The sequence below is a fragment of the Caenorhabditis elegans genome, chromosome II (assembly GCF_000002985.6).
Source record: "Caenorhabditis elegans chromosome II".
In the NCBI taxonomy this organism is placed as follows: domain Eukaryota; kingdom Metazoa; phylum Nematoda; class Chromadorea; order Rhabditida; family Rhabditidae; genus Caenorhabditis; species Caenorhabditis elegans.
The window spans coordinates 11,166,167-11,180,734 of NC_003280.10; the positions used below are offsets into that span (position 1 = coordinate 11,166,167).

At 34.2% G+C, this 14,568-nt stretch overlaps 1 protein-coding gene, 1 long non-coding RNA gene, 4 other non-coding genes and 1 pseudogene across 7 annotated transcripts; 4 read left to right on the forward strand and 3 right to left on the reverse strand.

Moving 5' to 3' along the window:
- The first annotated feature begins 509 nt into the window (after positions 1-509).
- Positions 510-1,538, forward strand: K07C10.3. Its single transcript, NR_051665.1, has 2 exons — positions 510-606; positions 1,380-1,538. It is a non-coding gene; the product is annotated as an Unclassified non-coding RNA K07C10.3 (non-coding RNA).
- K07C10.8 lies at positions 510-1,540 on the forward strand. The gene is made up of 2 exons (NR_167202.1): positions 510-606; positions 1,380-1,540. It is a non-coding gene; the product is annotated as a long non-coding RNA K07C10.8 (long non-coding RNA).
- Positions 1,023-1,138, reverse strand: K07C10.6. The gene has a single exon (NR_051666.1). It is a non-coding gene; the product is annotated as an Unclassified non-coding RNA K07C10.6 (non-coding RNA).
- Positions 1,051-1,137, forward strand: K07C10.2. Its single transcript, NR_001491.1, has one exon. It is a non-coding gene; the product is annotated as a small nucleolar RNA K07C10.2 (small nucleolar RNA).
- A 3,014-nt stretch (positions 1,541-4,554) lies between the features above and the next one.
- anr-35 lies at positions 4,555-10,081 on the forward strand. The gene is made up of 3 exons (NR_151560.1): positions 4,555-4,771; positions 8,405-9,737; positions 9,812-10,081.
- On the reverse strand, positions 5,577-9,313 carry F37H8.2 (annotated as a pseudogene). Its single transcript has 10 exons — positions 9,237-9,313; positions 9,119-9,188; positions 8,640-9,072; positions 8,391-8,594; positions 7,728-7,860; positions 7,539-7,676; positions 7,366-7,462; positions 6,682-6,847; positions 6,325-6,633; positions 5,577-5,795 (listed from the first exon to the last, which is right to left on the reverse strand). Coding segments are annotated over exons 1-10 (1,846 nt in total).
- F37H8.6 (uncharacterized protein) lies at positions 10,005-11,310 on the reverse strand. Its single transcript, NM_001383947.1, has 4 exons — positions 11,174-11,310; positions 10,446-10,583; positions 10,211-10,271; positions 10,005-10,151 (listed from the first exon to the last, which is right to left on the reverse strand). Exons 3-4 carry the CDS (start codon positions 10,254-10,256, stop codon positions 10,144-10,146), a joined length of 54 nt encoding a protein of 17 aa, NP_001370266.1. The 5' UTR covers positions 10,257-10,271; positions 10,446-10,583; positions 11,174-11,310; the 3' UTR covers positions 10,005-10,143.
- Positions 11,311-14,568: the final 3,258 nt, after the last annotated feature.

Below are 14,568 nucleotides of genomic sequence, written 5' to 3' on the forward strand. Positions count from 1 at the left end.
AAGGACTCTCATTTCAAACTATCCACTTCATCTCGCCGTTCTATGCGATTGTCCTGCACTTCCCCTTCCTCTAATGATTTCTTTGTCAAAACTATTCCCGTTTGGAATGCGATCACTACTAATTGTAACTCTTTCCTCTCTCCAATTTCCTTTGAACAACTTCTCGACAATTCTATTAATAGACTTTAAATTATCCATCTCATGATTATTCTTCCCACCCGGTGCTTTCTTTGTATTATACCGAGTCATATTTTTGCTTTCCCTCCCACACACTCGAGTATGTTGCCCCCTCTCTTCTCTTTTATTTTATTCTTTTTTTTATTTTAGGTACGGCTCTTGCGGGCCAGCCTAAATTATATATTTATTGACTTTTCATTTTCTTTTCTTGATTCAAGTGTTGAAGGAGAGACGCAGAGTCTACACGGCTCAGCGCCCTCTCCTCTATTTCTCCGCCTCTCGGCTCGCTGCCTTGAAGGAAAGGGGAGACCGGCAGTCAGGAGTGGGGGCATGGCTGGAGCCACCGCTCCTGCACTCTCCTTTTATCTATATTTATTCTCTATCTTATATTTATACTTTTATATATAAACTTATATTTAATCACTCATAGTCAGTTAGTCTTTATTAGATCCGGGTCCAGGTTGCATCTCTAGGGATGCGAGACATTTGATAAAGCATATGGTCCCAAAGGAAGGAACGGGCCCACCCCTTCCACACAAGTCAATAAACAAACAAACAAATAGGAAAAAAATATATGCCTTAAATTTGAAATTCCCCCTTTCGCGATATATGCATTACGCATACATAATGTACACATCGCGAAAATGGTCGCATTTTGTTCGCGATGTATACTATGTGTGCGTTTGCGCTTCGCTGATGTATGATTTATGCCTCAAAAGACACAATGTATACCCCGCGATTTAACTGTGATAGTCCAATAGACCATGTTGTGACTTGGGCTAGAAACAGACCAAACCTACGTAAAACTCAGAAAACAACTTTAAACTAAATAATTAAGACTTCAGGGAAGCTTTCCAAAAATTTATCGAGAGACAAGAGCTCAGACTAAGGCGTACTATTTTTCTTTTCAGCAGACCGAGGCCCTCCAAAGGTGTCCTAAGTAAGTCATCACAACTCTTGCTGGTGATGGAAGTGGGAGCGAGGTGATTGAGCGCCGCGGCCGACACTACGCGGGTTCGCAGGCGTGCCTAGGTTGTGTGTAGGGTTGCCCCGCCCACAAGATTGCAGCGATCCATTGTTTTTTGAAGCTTGTGGAGAGACCAATGGGTGGATAGAACTAGCAGAGAGCAATGCTCGAAACAAAGAAAAAAAATAAAATTTGTTTGAAAATCGACGAAAATTAATAGGCTTTAGTTTTCCAGATGCTGGACCTGAAGCGGAGAAGGCAGTAAGAATGAACATGTGCAGCCAAGGATAACGAAAAGGAACAGTTAAGTTGTATATGATACATTATAATATTCTTTGTTCCATTATGAATAAACCATTGATGAATAAATTTTGATATAAAAACAAATTTTATTATATTTTTTACAGAAAAACAAGAAAAATTAAACAAGATTTGCCCAGTTTCGACCATTCCCACTAGACTAGGACTTAACACAAATTAATTTTACGGAGAGAGGGCATGGTCTCATCAGTAGTGACTCTCTCTCCCGGATGTTTCGCATTGATTCGTAGATTTCCCAATGTTATTCATGTATGTTTGATTCTTACCGACACAAAATTGCCTGAATCAACAGAAAAACACGAGATAAAGGGCCAAAATCTGCACTAAAGATCATTAACTTTATAAGATCTGTCTTCCACCTGCGGTTTCAATGGAAAGTTGGCAAAATTATTGTCAAAATTTGTAAACTGACATGTGGAACGTGGCTTATTTTTTATTTAAGCTCCTCCCATTTTTTAAAATAAACTAACAAATGAAAATTTCAACCAAAGGTGAGGAATGGGAGGAAATTTAATAAAAAACAAAATAAAAAATAAGCCACGTTTTACATGTCCGTGTATAAATTTTGACAATGACAGTTTAGGGTTTCTTTCGGATTTTATCCCGCGAAAAAAATTTTGTGGGAATTTTTGAGAAGGATCCTTATGAAATTCAATTGTTTTGTAAGAAGAACTTATTCCAGATAACGATTTTTAGCTCTGAGAGTTTTGTTCAAATTTAGAAGAGCAATACAGCATGCGCCGACCTCGAAGAACTTCAAAAAGCAGCAAACAAGCTTCAATTGTCAATCCATCCGTAAAATTGAGCACGAAGTTTGGCACAAAATTGAAGGAGGCACTGGCTATGAAGTCCTGGAAATTGAGATTTTTTAACATTTCAGCTTGCGTTGCGATAACGAATGTGCCAACACAAAGTTGGCTCGAGTGAGCGTGTTCCTTGTGCGAATCATTCTGCTCGTAATGATCATGCCAGTGATCATGTTGACTCAATGAATGTGGAATTCTATGCAAAAGCGCATAGCCGAAAAGACCAGCAGCACCGAAAGCTAATAATATTTCAAGGAAGGGCCGGCCTGCTAGAAATATGGCGGTTTAAACCCGGGTTTTTGGATTTTCAAACTAGAATTTAAATACTTAAAAAGTCGTATCCAGATTCAAGGCCAAAAACAAAGGATATTGATCTTTGAAAATTACGCTAACCGATTTGCACACCTGGAATCACTCCGGCCAGTGGAGCGCACTTGCACACCCCCCTCTTTTCTCACTGTTTTTTCTCTTTTTTCTCCGGCATGTTTTTTTAAATGATTTCTTTATTAAAAACGTGCTATTTTTATCAAATTTAACAGCAATTTCAATAGAAAATTTAATAATTTATGCTTTTTTCGGAAAATCCTGTAAATTTCTCAAAAAACGTCAGTATTGACGCACAGCGCCTCAAATAGGGAGAGAAGAGCGAAAAAAGTGGTTTTGGCGCGGGAGCGCGTTTGCTGCAGACGTCGCACGAATTGGAATTAATGTATAGAAAAACAGTAAAATATCGCGTTTTTGCTGGATTTTAGGAATTTTAAAGCAATTTTCAACATGCGGGACCGACCAGAGACTGTTCGCGATGCGATTTACTTCATTTTAACATGACCTTTTCCCCAAATAAGCTCGAAATGAGCTCTGAATTTCGGCGAATTTTCGGCGAATTTTTTTTGACCAAAAACAGAATTTTGCAAATAAAAATTGATTTTAGAGCAATTTATTGCATAAATGTTTAATTTTAGAATTTTTATTATTAGTTTGAATCTTTTTAAAGAGTTTTAGTCATTAATTTAACTGATAACACCGAAAAATGATTTTTCTTTACAACGAAATCGATAAAAAAGTAAAGCAACATTTATCAAGGGAAATCTTGCAAAATTGGTTTAAAAACTTTTATGAAATCAAAGATTTCAATAGAATAAAGCTATAAATCAAGCAAAATCACTAAAAATACAAATAGTTCTGATCAAATTTCAATGTTCCAATCTACCAAGTGATCTATGACACGCCAAGTTTCTTATGTAAGTGTTGCTCTCCAATTTTCCTTAAAAATGGCTCAAATATTTACACAAATGATCAAATTAACATTTTTTACAAGTTTCGTGTTATATTTTCTTTTCCTTAATAAGGAACCATCAGGTTCTTCCTACCCTCTACGGCTCTAGATACCTCAACTTCGATAACTCCTATCTACTCGGAGAGGCGAGATATGAAAAAGTGATCAACTGAAAACTTGTAGAGCACATCAAAAACTATGATATTCAATTTAACCTACGTTTTTATCTTTCAAGATGGGGGAGTTAGACTTACATTTGTACTGCACACTTTTTGTTATTCTACTGGCTGCTCTAACTCCCTCATCTTGAAAGATAAACACATGATTTTAATTAATTATTATAGTTTTTAATATGTTCTACAATTTCTTAGTGAATCACTTTTTGATATCTTGCCTCTCTGAGGAGATAGGAGTTGTCGAAGTTACAGTATCTATAGCTATGCGCATATGAAGAATCATATGGATTCTCATCATGCAATACTACTTATCATCTGATTTTTGTGAGGAACAATGATTCAAAACTGTTTTTTCAAATGATAAAACAAGTTTTGATTTCATCTGAACATTTAGTGTTGGTTTAGTGAAGATCAACTGCCAACCAAACAGTTTCCGTTGATTTGGGTATTTTTGAGCAATTTCAAGACTTGAAACCGTGTAATTTCTATCAAGCTGACGTTTAAAAATTGGAATCACGCAAATTAATGCTTGAAAAATTGGTTTCGCGTAGAAATTTTGTCATAGAGTTAACTTGTTCTAATCGGTTCGAAAATCAATGATAAATCAACCAAATATTGAATTTGTTCAATAAAATGTTTTTTAAAACTTTTTTAAAGAAATAATAATCCCAATATTTAATTATTTTTTCCAAATTTCATCTTGAAAACTCGAATAATCGCGAAATTTCGCGTGAAATTCATTTAATACCGTAAAAGTGTGCAAGCGCGCTCCGTTGGACTTTTCAATTCTCGATTTTCACAACTCTCCCGATTTGAGGCGCTGTGTTGACCACTTTAAGAGTTGCGCCGACTTTATCGATTTTTTCCAGCCTTCCCCTCACTTCTTTTCAATGTTTTCACGTATTTTTCTTCAGCAAATGTCTCTCAAACGTGAGAGAGGAGTCGATGAAGATGGAAGAAGATTCAGTTCCGGTGGAATCTTCGTTAGAAGACGATCTGAGCTTACTCGGAGAATCGAGTGAAGATGACGAGGAGGAGGAAGTTATAGGTAATGTATTTATTAGAAAATCCAAAATTTCAAATCTGCCAAAAGTTGCATGAGATTCCAAATTGGAAATTATGTTTTAAAATGCCTCGCTAAATCTAAAAATTATCAAAAGATTGATTTAAAAAATGTAATTAATTTCATCCCATTTCTTTTGTTCATTCCAATATTTCTTTTTTATAGTTCAGCATAGAATAACGTTGTGCTATGTTCATAAGTCATCGGTTTTGAGCTTATCTCGTTCTTTACAAAAGTCAAAAGTATTGTAGTATCGTAGCCGTCTGACGATGTGACTATATCTTGCGTAATAATTGCCTATGCGTTTTCATACTATCGTCGACTCGAATGTTCTGATATACTATTTTTCGCACTTTGAGTTAGAGTTAGTTGGTAGCTAGTTGCTGAAATATGTTTAGAAATATAACAAGAGGAGTATAATGTCAAAATGTTTAATCAGTTTAGCAATATCTTGCATTATTAAAAACCCAATTCAATTTTTAAACTAAGTATTTTAAACATTTAATTTTGGAAAATGTAGTAACAATAACAACATGAATAACAATATATGACAAACATTAATTATACAGAATTTAAAGCTTGTGGCTTTTGGGTGCAATATTAATCGATTTCCTATAGTACAACTAAATAACAAAATTGTTAGAAAAACAAACAAATAAACATGAAAAAAAGATAAATATTTGGAAGAATTGTCGGTCCTGCTATATCAAATGCTTTTTTTTTTGAAAATTTTTCAACTTTTCGAAAATAAAAATAAGTGTGCAATATAATACAAAAGTACCGAATATTCTTACCAATTAAGTCTTTTTTTCATGTTTTCGAGAACTCCACTGATTGCATCTAGTTCTTGAAGTGCATTTGAAGTTTGCTTAAGTTTCAGCTGATAGTCAGCTATCTCGTAAGCCGTTTTTGCTCGTGACTTTCGAGAGTCGAAGGTGCTTTGAGCAATTCCCGGCATTCCATTTATGGCACGTAGCTGATCGAATTTGGCTTTGGCTGTTTCTATCATCTAAAAAAATAGTTTTTTATTGAGTACCTAAACGTTTTTTTTTGCTTTAAATGACAAGAAATAGGCTCTAATGAACGAATATAACTGCAAAATTTTTTAAATAAAAATTCTAATTTTTTAAAATGATTTTTTCAATTTTTCAAAAATCAATAAAACGGCCGAATTAAATTTGAATTCCCGCGCAAATGAGTGACGCCATTTTTGATAATTTCGCGTTTTCTGGCTAAATTCGTCGGGGTTTTCTCGATTTTTTCTCCTATATTTGATTTAAAACACCATTGGCCAAATTTTAAATTTTAAATGTCTGGCATTTTCCTTAGGGTTTTCAAGTTTTTTCTTTGATTTTTAAAAAATTAAAAAAATCATAAAACATTTATTAAATTTAAAAAAAAATTTTTAACAGTTATATTCGGTTATTTGAGTATATTTTCTGCCATTTGAAGCAAACAAATTTGACTCTACTCCACCTTTAAGAAAGTTTTCAGAGTTTTTTGTCTTTTGTACTTTTCTATTTTTAGGCCAACGGTACCTTTTGAGTATTCTCCAAATCATCCGAATTTTCTAGTCGAATGCGTTGTATTGTTTCTTGTTTAGCACCTTCCAATTCCATTTTCAATTCTTCCACACCTCCAAGATTTCCGTCTATTGTGCGGTTTTCAAAACAATTCACAAGATAATCTTCTTGTGAAGCATTTCGAATCCTAGCATGGTGAAGACGTTCTTCTGAGGTGCTGTTCATCTCTTTCAACTCCATTTTACCACGATTCCGTTTTTGAACATGCGTTTTCGAATAGTTGCGATTTTGATTCTTTCTCCTCTCGACCTTTTCCTCATCGGTCTGAAATAAGTTTTTAAATAATCGCTTCTATATTTTTTCAATGCTCACCATTAGACTCATTTGGGCCTTTGTCATCCGTTGACGTCTCATTTTCGGAATGAGGGTGCTCTGAACTTTCTGTGCTCCTTCGTCGCTGCTGGAGCATTGCGAACTGATCACTGACGGTGAGGAAGATTGGCTCCGCTCGATTGAGAGCTGCGTTGACGAAGTTGCTCTAACATCGGAAAATAGGATATGAAGTTTCAGTAATAGCATTACACTAGGCAAATATATGTTACTTTTTTTGCAACCAGAGCTAGTAAGTATTCTTAAAAGTAACTACAAATCTGAGAAGTTTTTATTCCAAAAACAAAAAGGATTTTCAGCAAATCCCTGATTTTTCGCTGATTTTCATTTAATTTATATTTATTTTTAGATCCTATTTTATTTATTTATTCGGACAGCTTATTTTATGTAAGGCCAGAAATTTTAAAAAATAATTTGATCAGTTTCGACTCAAATCCTCTTAATTTGAAATTCAATCACGTTTTTTGTTCTAGAAATCATAATTGAATTGGATTTACTAATGGATTTACTTCAAATCGAATAACTCACCAATGTGACCTATAATCAATCTTAATTTTCTAATTCCTGAAGACCAAAAAAGCTTTTGATTTTTCTTGAAAGATGCCTTACATTCATGGAATTTACAAGTGTACATTGATTTTTGACCGTAATTTCCAAAAAACTTACTTGTGTGTTCTTCGTTGAAGAACAGTTCGATTTCGTTCGCACTTAGTTCCTTGAGTTCGTGTTCTGCTGCTGTGGAGATTTGCAACTCCTCGAATATCTATAAATATGTTTAAACTTTGAAATTAGTTCCAATAAACTTCAAATTCATTTCTTCCCTACACAAAGTTACATACCTGTGTTTCAACAGCTGCAGCGATTTCTTTGTTGATTGGAGTTGTAAATCGATCATCATTAGAAAGTATCGTAGGATATGGCTCGAGATGAAGAAATTGATGAGCAGCCATCTTAAGCTGATTTGGTAGCTGCAGGTTCTGCAAGTAATAGTTGACTGAATGCGAAATTAAGAAATATGTGCTAGGTACCAGAATTTCTGAGCTGAACTCCTCTTCCTTTAAATCGCTTAGCACGTTGTTGTTGTTTTTAGTGATGGTTAGGATGATGGCCAGAATGGTGACGAGTTGCCACATGCGGAATGAGGAGTGAGGCCACACATTCCTGAAAGTTTTTTTTGTTCAGAGTTTAAAATAATATGCTTAAAGGTGGCATAGAGTAAACTTTTTCGCTTTGCTTTAAAGGAGAGCTAACGGTTCGGATAATAATGAGCGTATAGACCCAAAATGTGATCAAAGAAATGAATTTCGTAGTGAAACTTCTTCTAAAAAAACTTCTTCTAAAACTTCTTCTAAAAAAAAGTTCAAAAGTATTTTATGCCGGTTCAAAATTTCGAAAAAAGTGATCTACTTTTTGCTAAAATCTCTGAATTTGGTAACTTTTACGTGTTGCAGCTGCCCGAAATTGAATTTTTAAAGTATCATCGTTTAATGCATGTTTTGGAGGTTTATCTCACCATTTTTGGTCATCTATCGTCTTTAAATGCCCCTTACTCAAGAAAATAACGTAAATATTTAAACTAGCAAAATATGTAATAAAAGATGATAATTTAAAAAATGTCAACTTCGGACCGCTGCAAAAGGGATTATTTGAAAATTTTAGCTAAAATTAGATTTTTTAAATTCTAAACTCACTTGAACACTTCCAGACCTTCTTCAATTATGAACAACGACGTCACACTTATGACAAAAGAAAACGAAAGTTTTTCCAAGAACATCATTCGGAAATTATCGGCTGTCATTTGAAGCCTTCCGAAGTACTCCTGGAAAAGGTTGGCATTGCCGTTCAACTGTGGATCAATCTTCAATAGAGCTTTCCGAGCCATCTCTTGATGGGATCTGTAAAATAAAATTTGTAACACAAATCGTGATTGGGAAATTCACCTGTGATATAATTCAAAGGGGCTTGGTTCATGTACAACCACACTGTAGCAGACCAAAACGACTGGAACCATTGCAACAGTTCCATAAGTTGAGAACAGAAAGTGTGGAAAATGGTTGAAAAGAGCATTCCCGAGACTCTTGGGATGAAGAAAATGAAAAATCGTTCGAAGAATGGACTTGACACCAGTAGTTCTTGACAAAATTTGTTCCCCGCAATTTCAGATACTTTCGAAAAGAAAGAAGTACTGAAGTGGTCCACGATGAAGATGTGAAGACTATGAGGAGCTCCGACAATAGCTTGAACAAAAATTGAAATGAAAACTGAGGCAGCAGCACCCAGAAAACACGTTTGCGAACCAATACGATCGATGATGAAATGGACAAAGACTGCGGCAAAAACTTGGGCTAGCAACCACAACATCAGGATAGTGACCTGAAAGAAAACATTTAAGTTGATCTAAAAGTCGAATGGAATTCACCAGCCAACGAGCAATGGCTGCCTCGTCATACGTTTGGATGTTGTCCGTGTTGAGAGCATCATCCAGAAACCTGAAAAAATCATTTTTTGGAATATTGAGACAAATATCAAAAACTTACACACGACTTGTTTTGTCCAGCCTGTATCCAAAAAACCAAAACCCATTAAGAAAGTTTGAAAGTAGTTGAATTTGCATTCCGATCATCTGCCACGTGGTCGGTGGCTGTCTCTTTGCAAAAATTTGATGCAAACGCGCCCCAGTGAGAATTTTGTTGGTGGACTTCACTCGGACAAGTAATTTAATAGAAAATTTGGTTTATTTGCTAGGAAGTTGGTTGTTTTTCGATTTAATAAATAAATTTTAATTTTTTTCCGGTTAAAATCTTTATTTTAGTTCATCACTTGTTTCAGAGAACCTAGATTTCAATCGAGGGACCTCCTGCGACACGAAAAGGCAGGAATGATAGATTTGAGGTATTTTCCTTACGTAATTGGTTCCGCAAAATCACAAAATAAAAAGAATTAAAATGCAAAAATTTCAGGCTAGCCTGCAGGCTCAATAACGACAAGACGGAGAGTGGATCGACAAGAGGGAAGAGGTGAAATTGGTTCAAATTCAGGTAAATTAGCAAATTTTTTTTATAGTTAAAAGCTGAAAATGCCAATCCATCTAATTTAAGGCTCTTAATTACAGATGCAACAACAACAGGACTGGTCGAAAGGAGGACTTTTGGAACACGTGATGCCGTTCGTCAAGACTCACAAAACATGGGCCAGAACAAGTGAGCAACCCATCGAGGCACTTCACGCGTTCTACAACAAACAGAAAAGTCTTTACGCAACAATTCGGGATAACAGTACACGAGTGAAGTTCTGCTTCCGAAAGATTCTCTTTAAAAACTATATTTCCATTCACAGTTAAAGATTTTTTTATATTTCCATTCGAAAATCCCACAATTTCTACCTCATCACATCGGCCGGTTCGTCTTGTTCTCCGGAATTCTTCTTTCGCCGGTTCTCGTCGTATCACTTGCCTGAAAATATAAATATTAAGTGTTATTTTGATATTTTATATATTATTTCTTTCTTTTACCTCGTGATTTATTCAAAACTTGTCGAAATCCAATGATTCCTACCATTCCTTGTTGTTCTGACTGAAAAATGGTCGATTTCGGGTGGAAATCAGAATAGAAAACAGATATTCGAGTTAAAAACACTGAAATTATCATCGAAAAAATTTCTAGCCCACAAATTTCTAACAAAAAAAGAAAAATAGCAAAAAAAACGAAGAAAAATGAGAAGAAATGCTTCGGAAAATTTCATCACACCTTTCTCCGAGAGGACTACGCGAGCTGTGGACGAGGAATCCGCCTCTTCCAGACCTTTCACGTCCATTTTCTCACATTTTTCACGTTTTCTCGTCCGCGAGAAAACATCAATTTTGAGACAGCCACCGACCATGTGATCTGCAAAAATTCAACTTGTGAAGAGGTTTTTGAAAGATAAAGTGAACCACAATTTTGAACAAATTTTCAAAAATAATTGAAAAAAGTTAGCTCTCAAACAGTTTATAAATTTTGATACCACATTGAAATATAATAAAATTGTGAATTTATATTTCAATACAAAATTTTTAAAAATTTCCAAAAAAATATATTTAAAAAATTTGAAACTGACTATAATTTTTGGATCAGCTAATTTTTGAATTTTATGCTAAGCAAGAATTTTTTATGCTGAGAGAATTTCTAAAATCTGCTTTTTCGAGTTCATCTTTCTAGAATGTCTCAAATTTGCAATTATATTTAAGTTTAATTCAATTTTGGAAAATATTGCATATCACATTGAAATATAATAAAATCGTGAATTTATATTTTAATACAAAATTTTTAAAAATTTCCAAAAAATATATTTAAAAAATTTGAAACTGAATAAAATTTTTGGATCAGCTAATTTTTGAATTTTATGCTAAGCAAGAAGAAGAGTGAATCGTGTGTAAAATGTTTAATTTTAAATATTACGTGAAGTTTAAAATCTGAAAAACCATAAAATCAATAACCTTGTGTAATAAACAATTTTTTGAAATTTGGTGCTTATAGCTACCGGAGATCGAGGCGAGACCCACTCGAAAAAACAACGTTTGCTTACGACGCTTCATGTTTTCACAAAATATTGGTAGCAGTAATTGACTACATCATTCTAAAATCTTTCATAGTTTCAAACATTTAAATTAGTCTGGTTGGAAAACTTCTCATAATCAAGTAACCCTTCCAAAACGAACATTCTGACAACTTAAAAATCAAAAAAACTGGTAAAAAACTCCCACCCACACAGAGAACAGTGCAAAAGTCCATTAGTTTATTTGGACAATGCTCTTGTCACCCATTTTCTCCTCATTGGCAAACGTCGGCAACAATGGAAATTCCACAACTTTTCACTGAAAATTGTATTGTTTGAGTAAAGAACATAGTTCACGTATTTTGTGCAGATGGGTGATGTAACAAATATTTAGACTTCGAGCCGACTAGTGTTGTTGTGTTGTGTGTTTTGAAAAATTGAGAGAGCAGCAAGCAATAGTGTAGTGAGCAAACTAACAGAGCAGCTAGAGAGAAATTCGCAAAAATAAACTCAACTGTAAAACAATCAACTTTGTTTTTTTTAATCAAGAAAACCTAAGGTTTGCACGTGTTTAAAAAAGTGTTGTTGGTGGTAAAATACCACATTACTAAATTAAATAATCTAAAAATGTTTTTGACTTTTTTGAAAATTTCAGTAAAAGCTTTGATAAATTGCCAAATTAAAAAGTATCAAGCCATTTTCGATATAAATCGAATTCGATATATTCGAAGTTATAGTATAGTAAGTTCCAAATGTCCCTCTGTGCTTTTTGAGTACATATAATTTTCAGCAATTGTGCTCTAAAGTAAAGTGAAGGTGGCATACTTTCTTCAAAATATATTTTTTATCTGACAATGAATGAATTTAAACTTCTACATCAAAAGTTCCGAAAGTGGCCTAGAAATTAAAAGTGACATTTCAAGCCTTTATAGTAAAGCGTATATACCTTCACGTTTAATTTTAGCTATGAAATCAACAATTTAACAGAAACATTAGGACTGTTCTGCCGTGTCAAAGTTTACAAAGAAGTTTTATGAGTTTAGGATTTAAAATTTTTTGCAAATAATTTTCAAAACATACATTTTCGAATTTTCGTGATCCCCAGTAAATGTAGCTGCAAAATCACAATTAATTCTAGTTTTTTCCCCAAAACGTTCGATCTATGTTGTCACTCTTACAGAAAGCCCATAGTTCAAATATATGATTAAATTTGTATTTTGCGTTGTGCAAAATTGTTTCCAAATTTCCCCTTCTCTATTTAAAATATATTATAAACAAAGAATGTGTCTATTCTGGTCACAAAAGTCTGACTAGACTATACACGTAGCATGTACTATTGTCGTGATGACATTGAACATTTCTCTCCGCGGAAGGTCGACTTTGTGAACTGTCAAAATAGTAGTATCATTTGATGACCAACAAAACTATGAAAAGCAAAATTTCAAACATCTATACCAATACTATAATATTGACTACAAAATCTCATGATTAGGAATTCAGATATTCAATGTAAATGCAAATATGAAGTGTTCAAGAGTTTAGGTGAACTGTGTTGATCTACCATTTTGGCGCCGCGGCATGTCCCTGAAAAATTTGATCGAAAGAAAAAATAGTTATCTTTTGAACTGTGGTCACAATAATTGATATGGCGATTCTTGGAACTATGAAAAACTTTACAGGGGCGCTGAATGGAGAAGAAACCGTAGCGATTCAAAATAATAAGACAGAACTCATTCATAGTTTTTTTTTCACTGAACATCGCAACAAATTGTTTCTTAACCTTATCGTAAATTCCAGCTGAGATATTAAATAGTCGTCTGAAACTGAGAATGCGCATAGAGCATCATTTTTAGGCAATGACCACCGTAGCTCCAGTGTCGATTTACGGGTTCATTTTTTTGAACTTCGGCAAATTGCCGTTTTTCCGGAAAATTCGGCTAAATGTTGCCGGTTCTAAATCTAAAAAATCTATCACTCAAAGTGTATTCTCTTCATTGGATGACTTTTTTTCGATATTGTCATCAATATTGTAATAATTACTGTTCAAAACTTTCAGAACTCAGTAATGATAACATGCACTTTTTTATTATTTCAATTTGACCAAATATTGTCAATACAACCTCCAATCTAAAAAAAAGTGACGAGTATGTACATACCGTATTTCTTCTATTAATATGGCTGCAATACTATTTTTCGAAGGTCTTCCCGCTTGCAATACTATTAGGGAGTGCAAGACTAATAGGGAGTGCCATACTATTTTTCAGAACATTTTTCTGTGTTGGGGCTTACTAATATTTACTTGAAAAAACTCCAACTTTAATTTGGAAATATAGAAAATTTGATTGCAATTGCAACAAAAAGGTACAATAACTTCAATCTCATAAAAATTTTCTCATAAATTGTTGCAAAATATTCAAAAAATGTTATTAAAATCTTAAAATTAGTAAGGAGGGTTCGCACCAAAAAAAAGTAGGTGCAAGACTATTAGGGAGTGCAACACTAATAGGGAGTGCCAGTCTAATAGGGAGGCCATACTAATAGAAGATATACGGTATGTATGTTCAATTAAGAAACTACCGCACAGACTAACCGCTTTGAACTTTTTCAAGTTCTAGTTCAAAGAACTATAATACCAATAATCCCATTCAAATGAATCCTAAGCCTGTTAAACAGAAATGAATGAAACATGTGTGCGTGGGTGGCCGAGTACAACGAACCACTCTTAATCTCTTCCGATTACCGTCAGATTTTGGAAGGAGATGATAGAGAATCATATGTATCAACACAAAATATCACAAAATCTTTTTAGTTTTTCCGTACGATCTTTGTCAACCCAACGGCCACGCCCCTCCCCTATAAAACCTCCGAATTTCTGTTCAACTAGGCTCAGCCCTTCACATTTTGTGACTTATTCCCTCCAGTTGAGTCAACAGAGTTCATATAGTATGACTTGTGCATGTTTCTATAAATATATGTACATCACTTTAAAAAATAAACGTGGTATTTATCACCACCTGATTGTAGACTATTCATTGTAGTATAAATAGGCGAAAGTTGTGTAGTTTTGGTAGTGTCGGAGCACAATATCACTTTTTGTCTGATGATTTCGTTTTATTAATTTTTTTTCAGAAAACTTTGTATTTCAATTTTTTCTCACAACTTCTTTTCCAAGTTAAAAGCAATATGGTAGGCACACACATCTTTAGGCCTACCTGCCTGCCAATCCATCTGCATTTTGGCATTAGACCCCAGTGTATGTATATGGTAGCATTTTTAAATTTTAATTGATATATTTGTGGAAAGTTCAGTAAAAATAGTTACAGATGTATTTTCTGT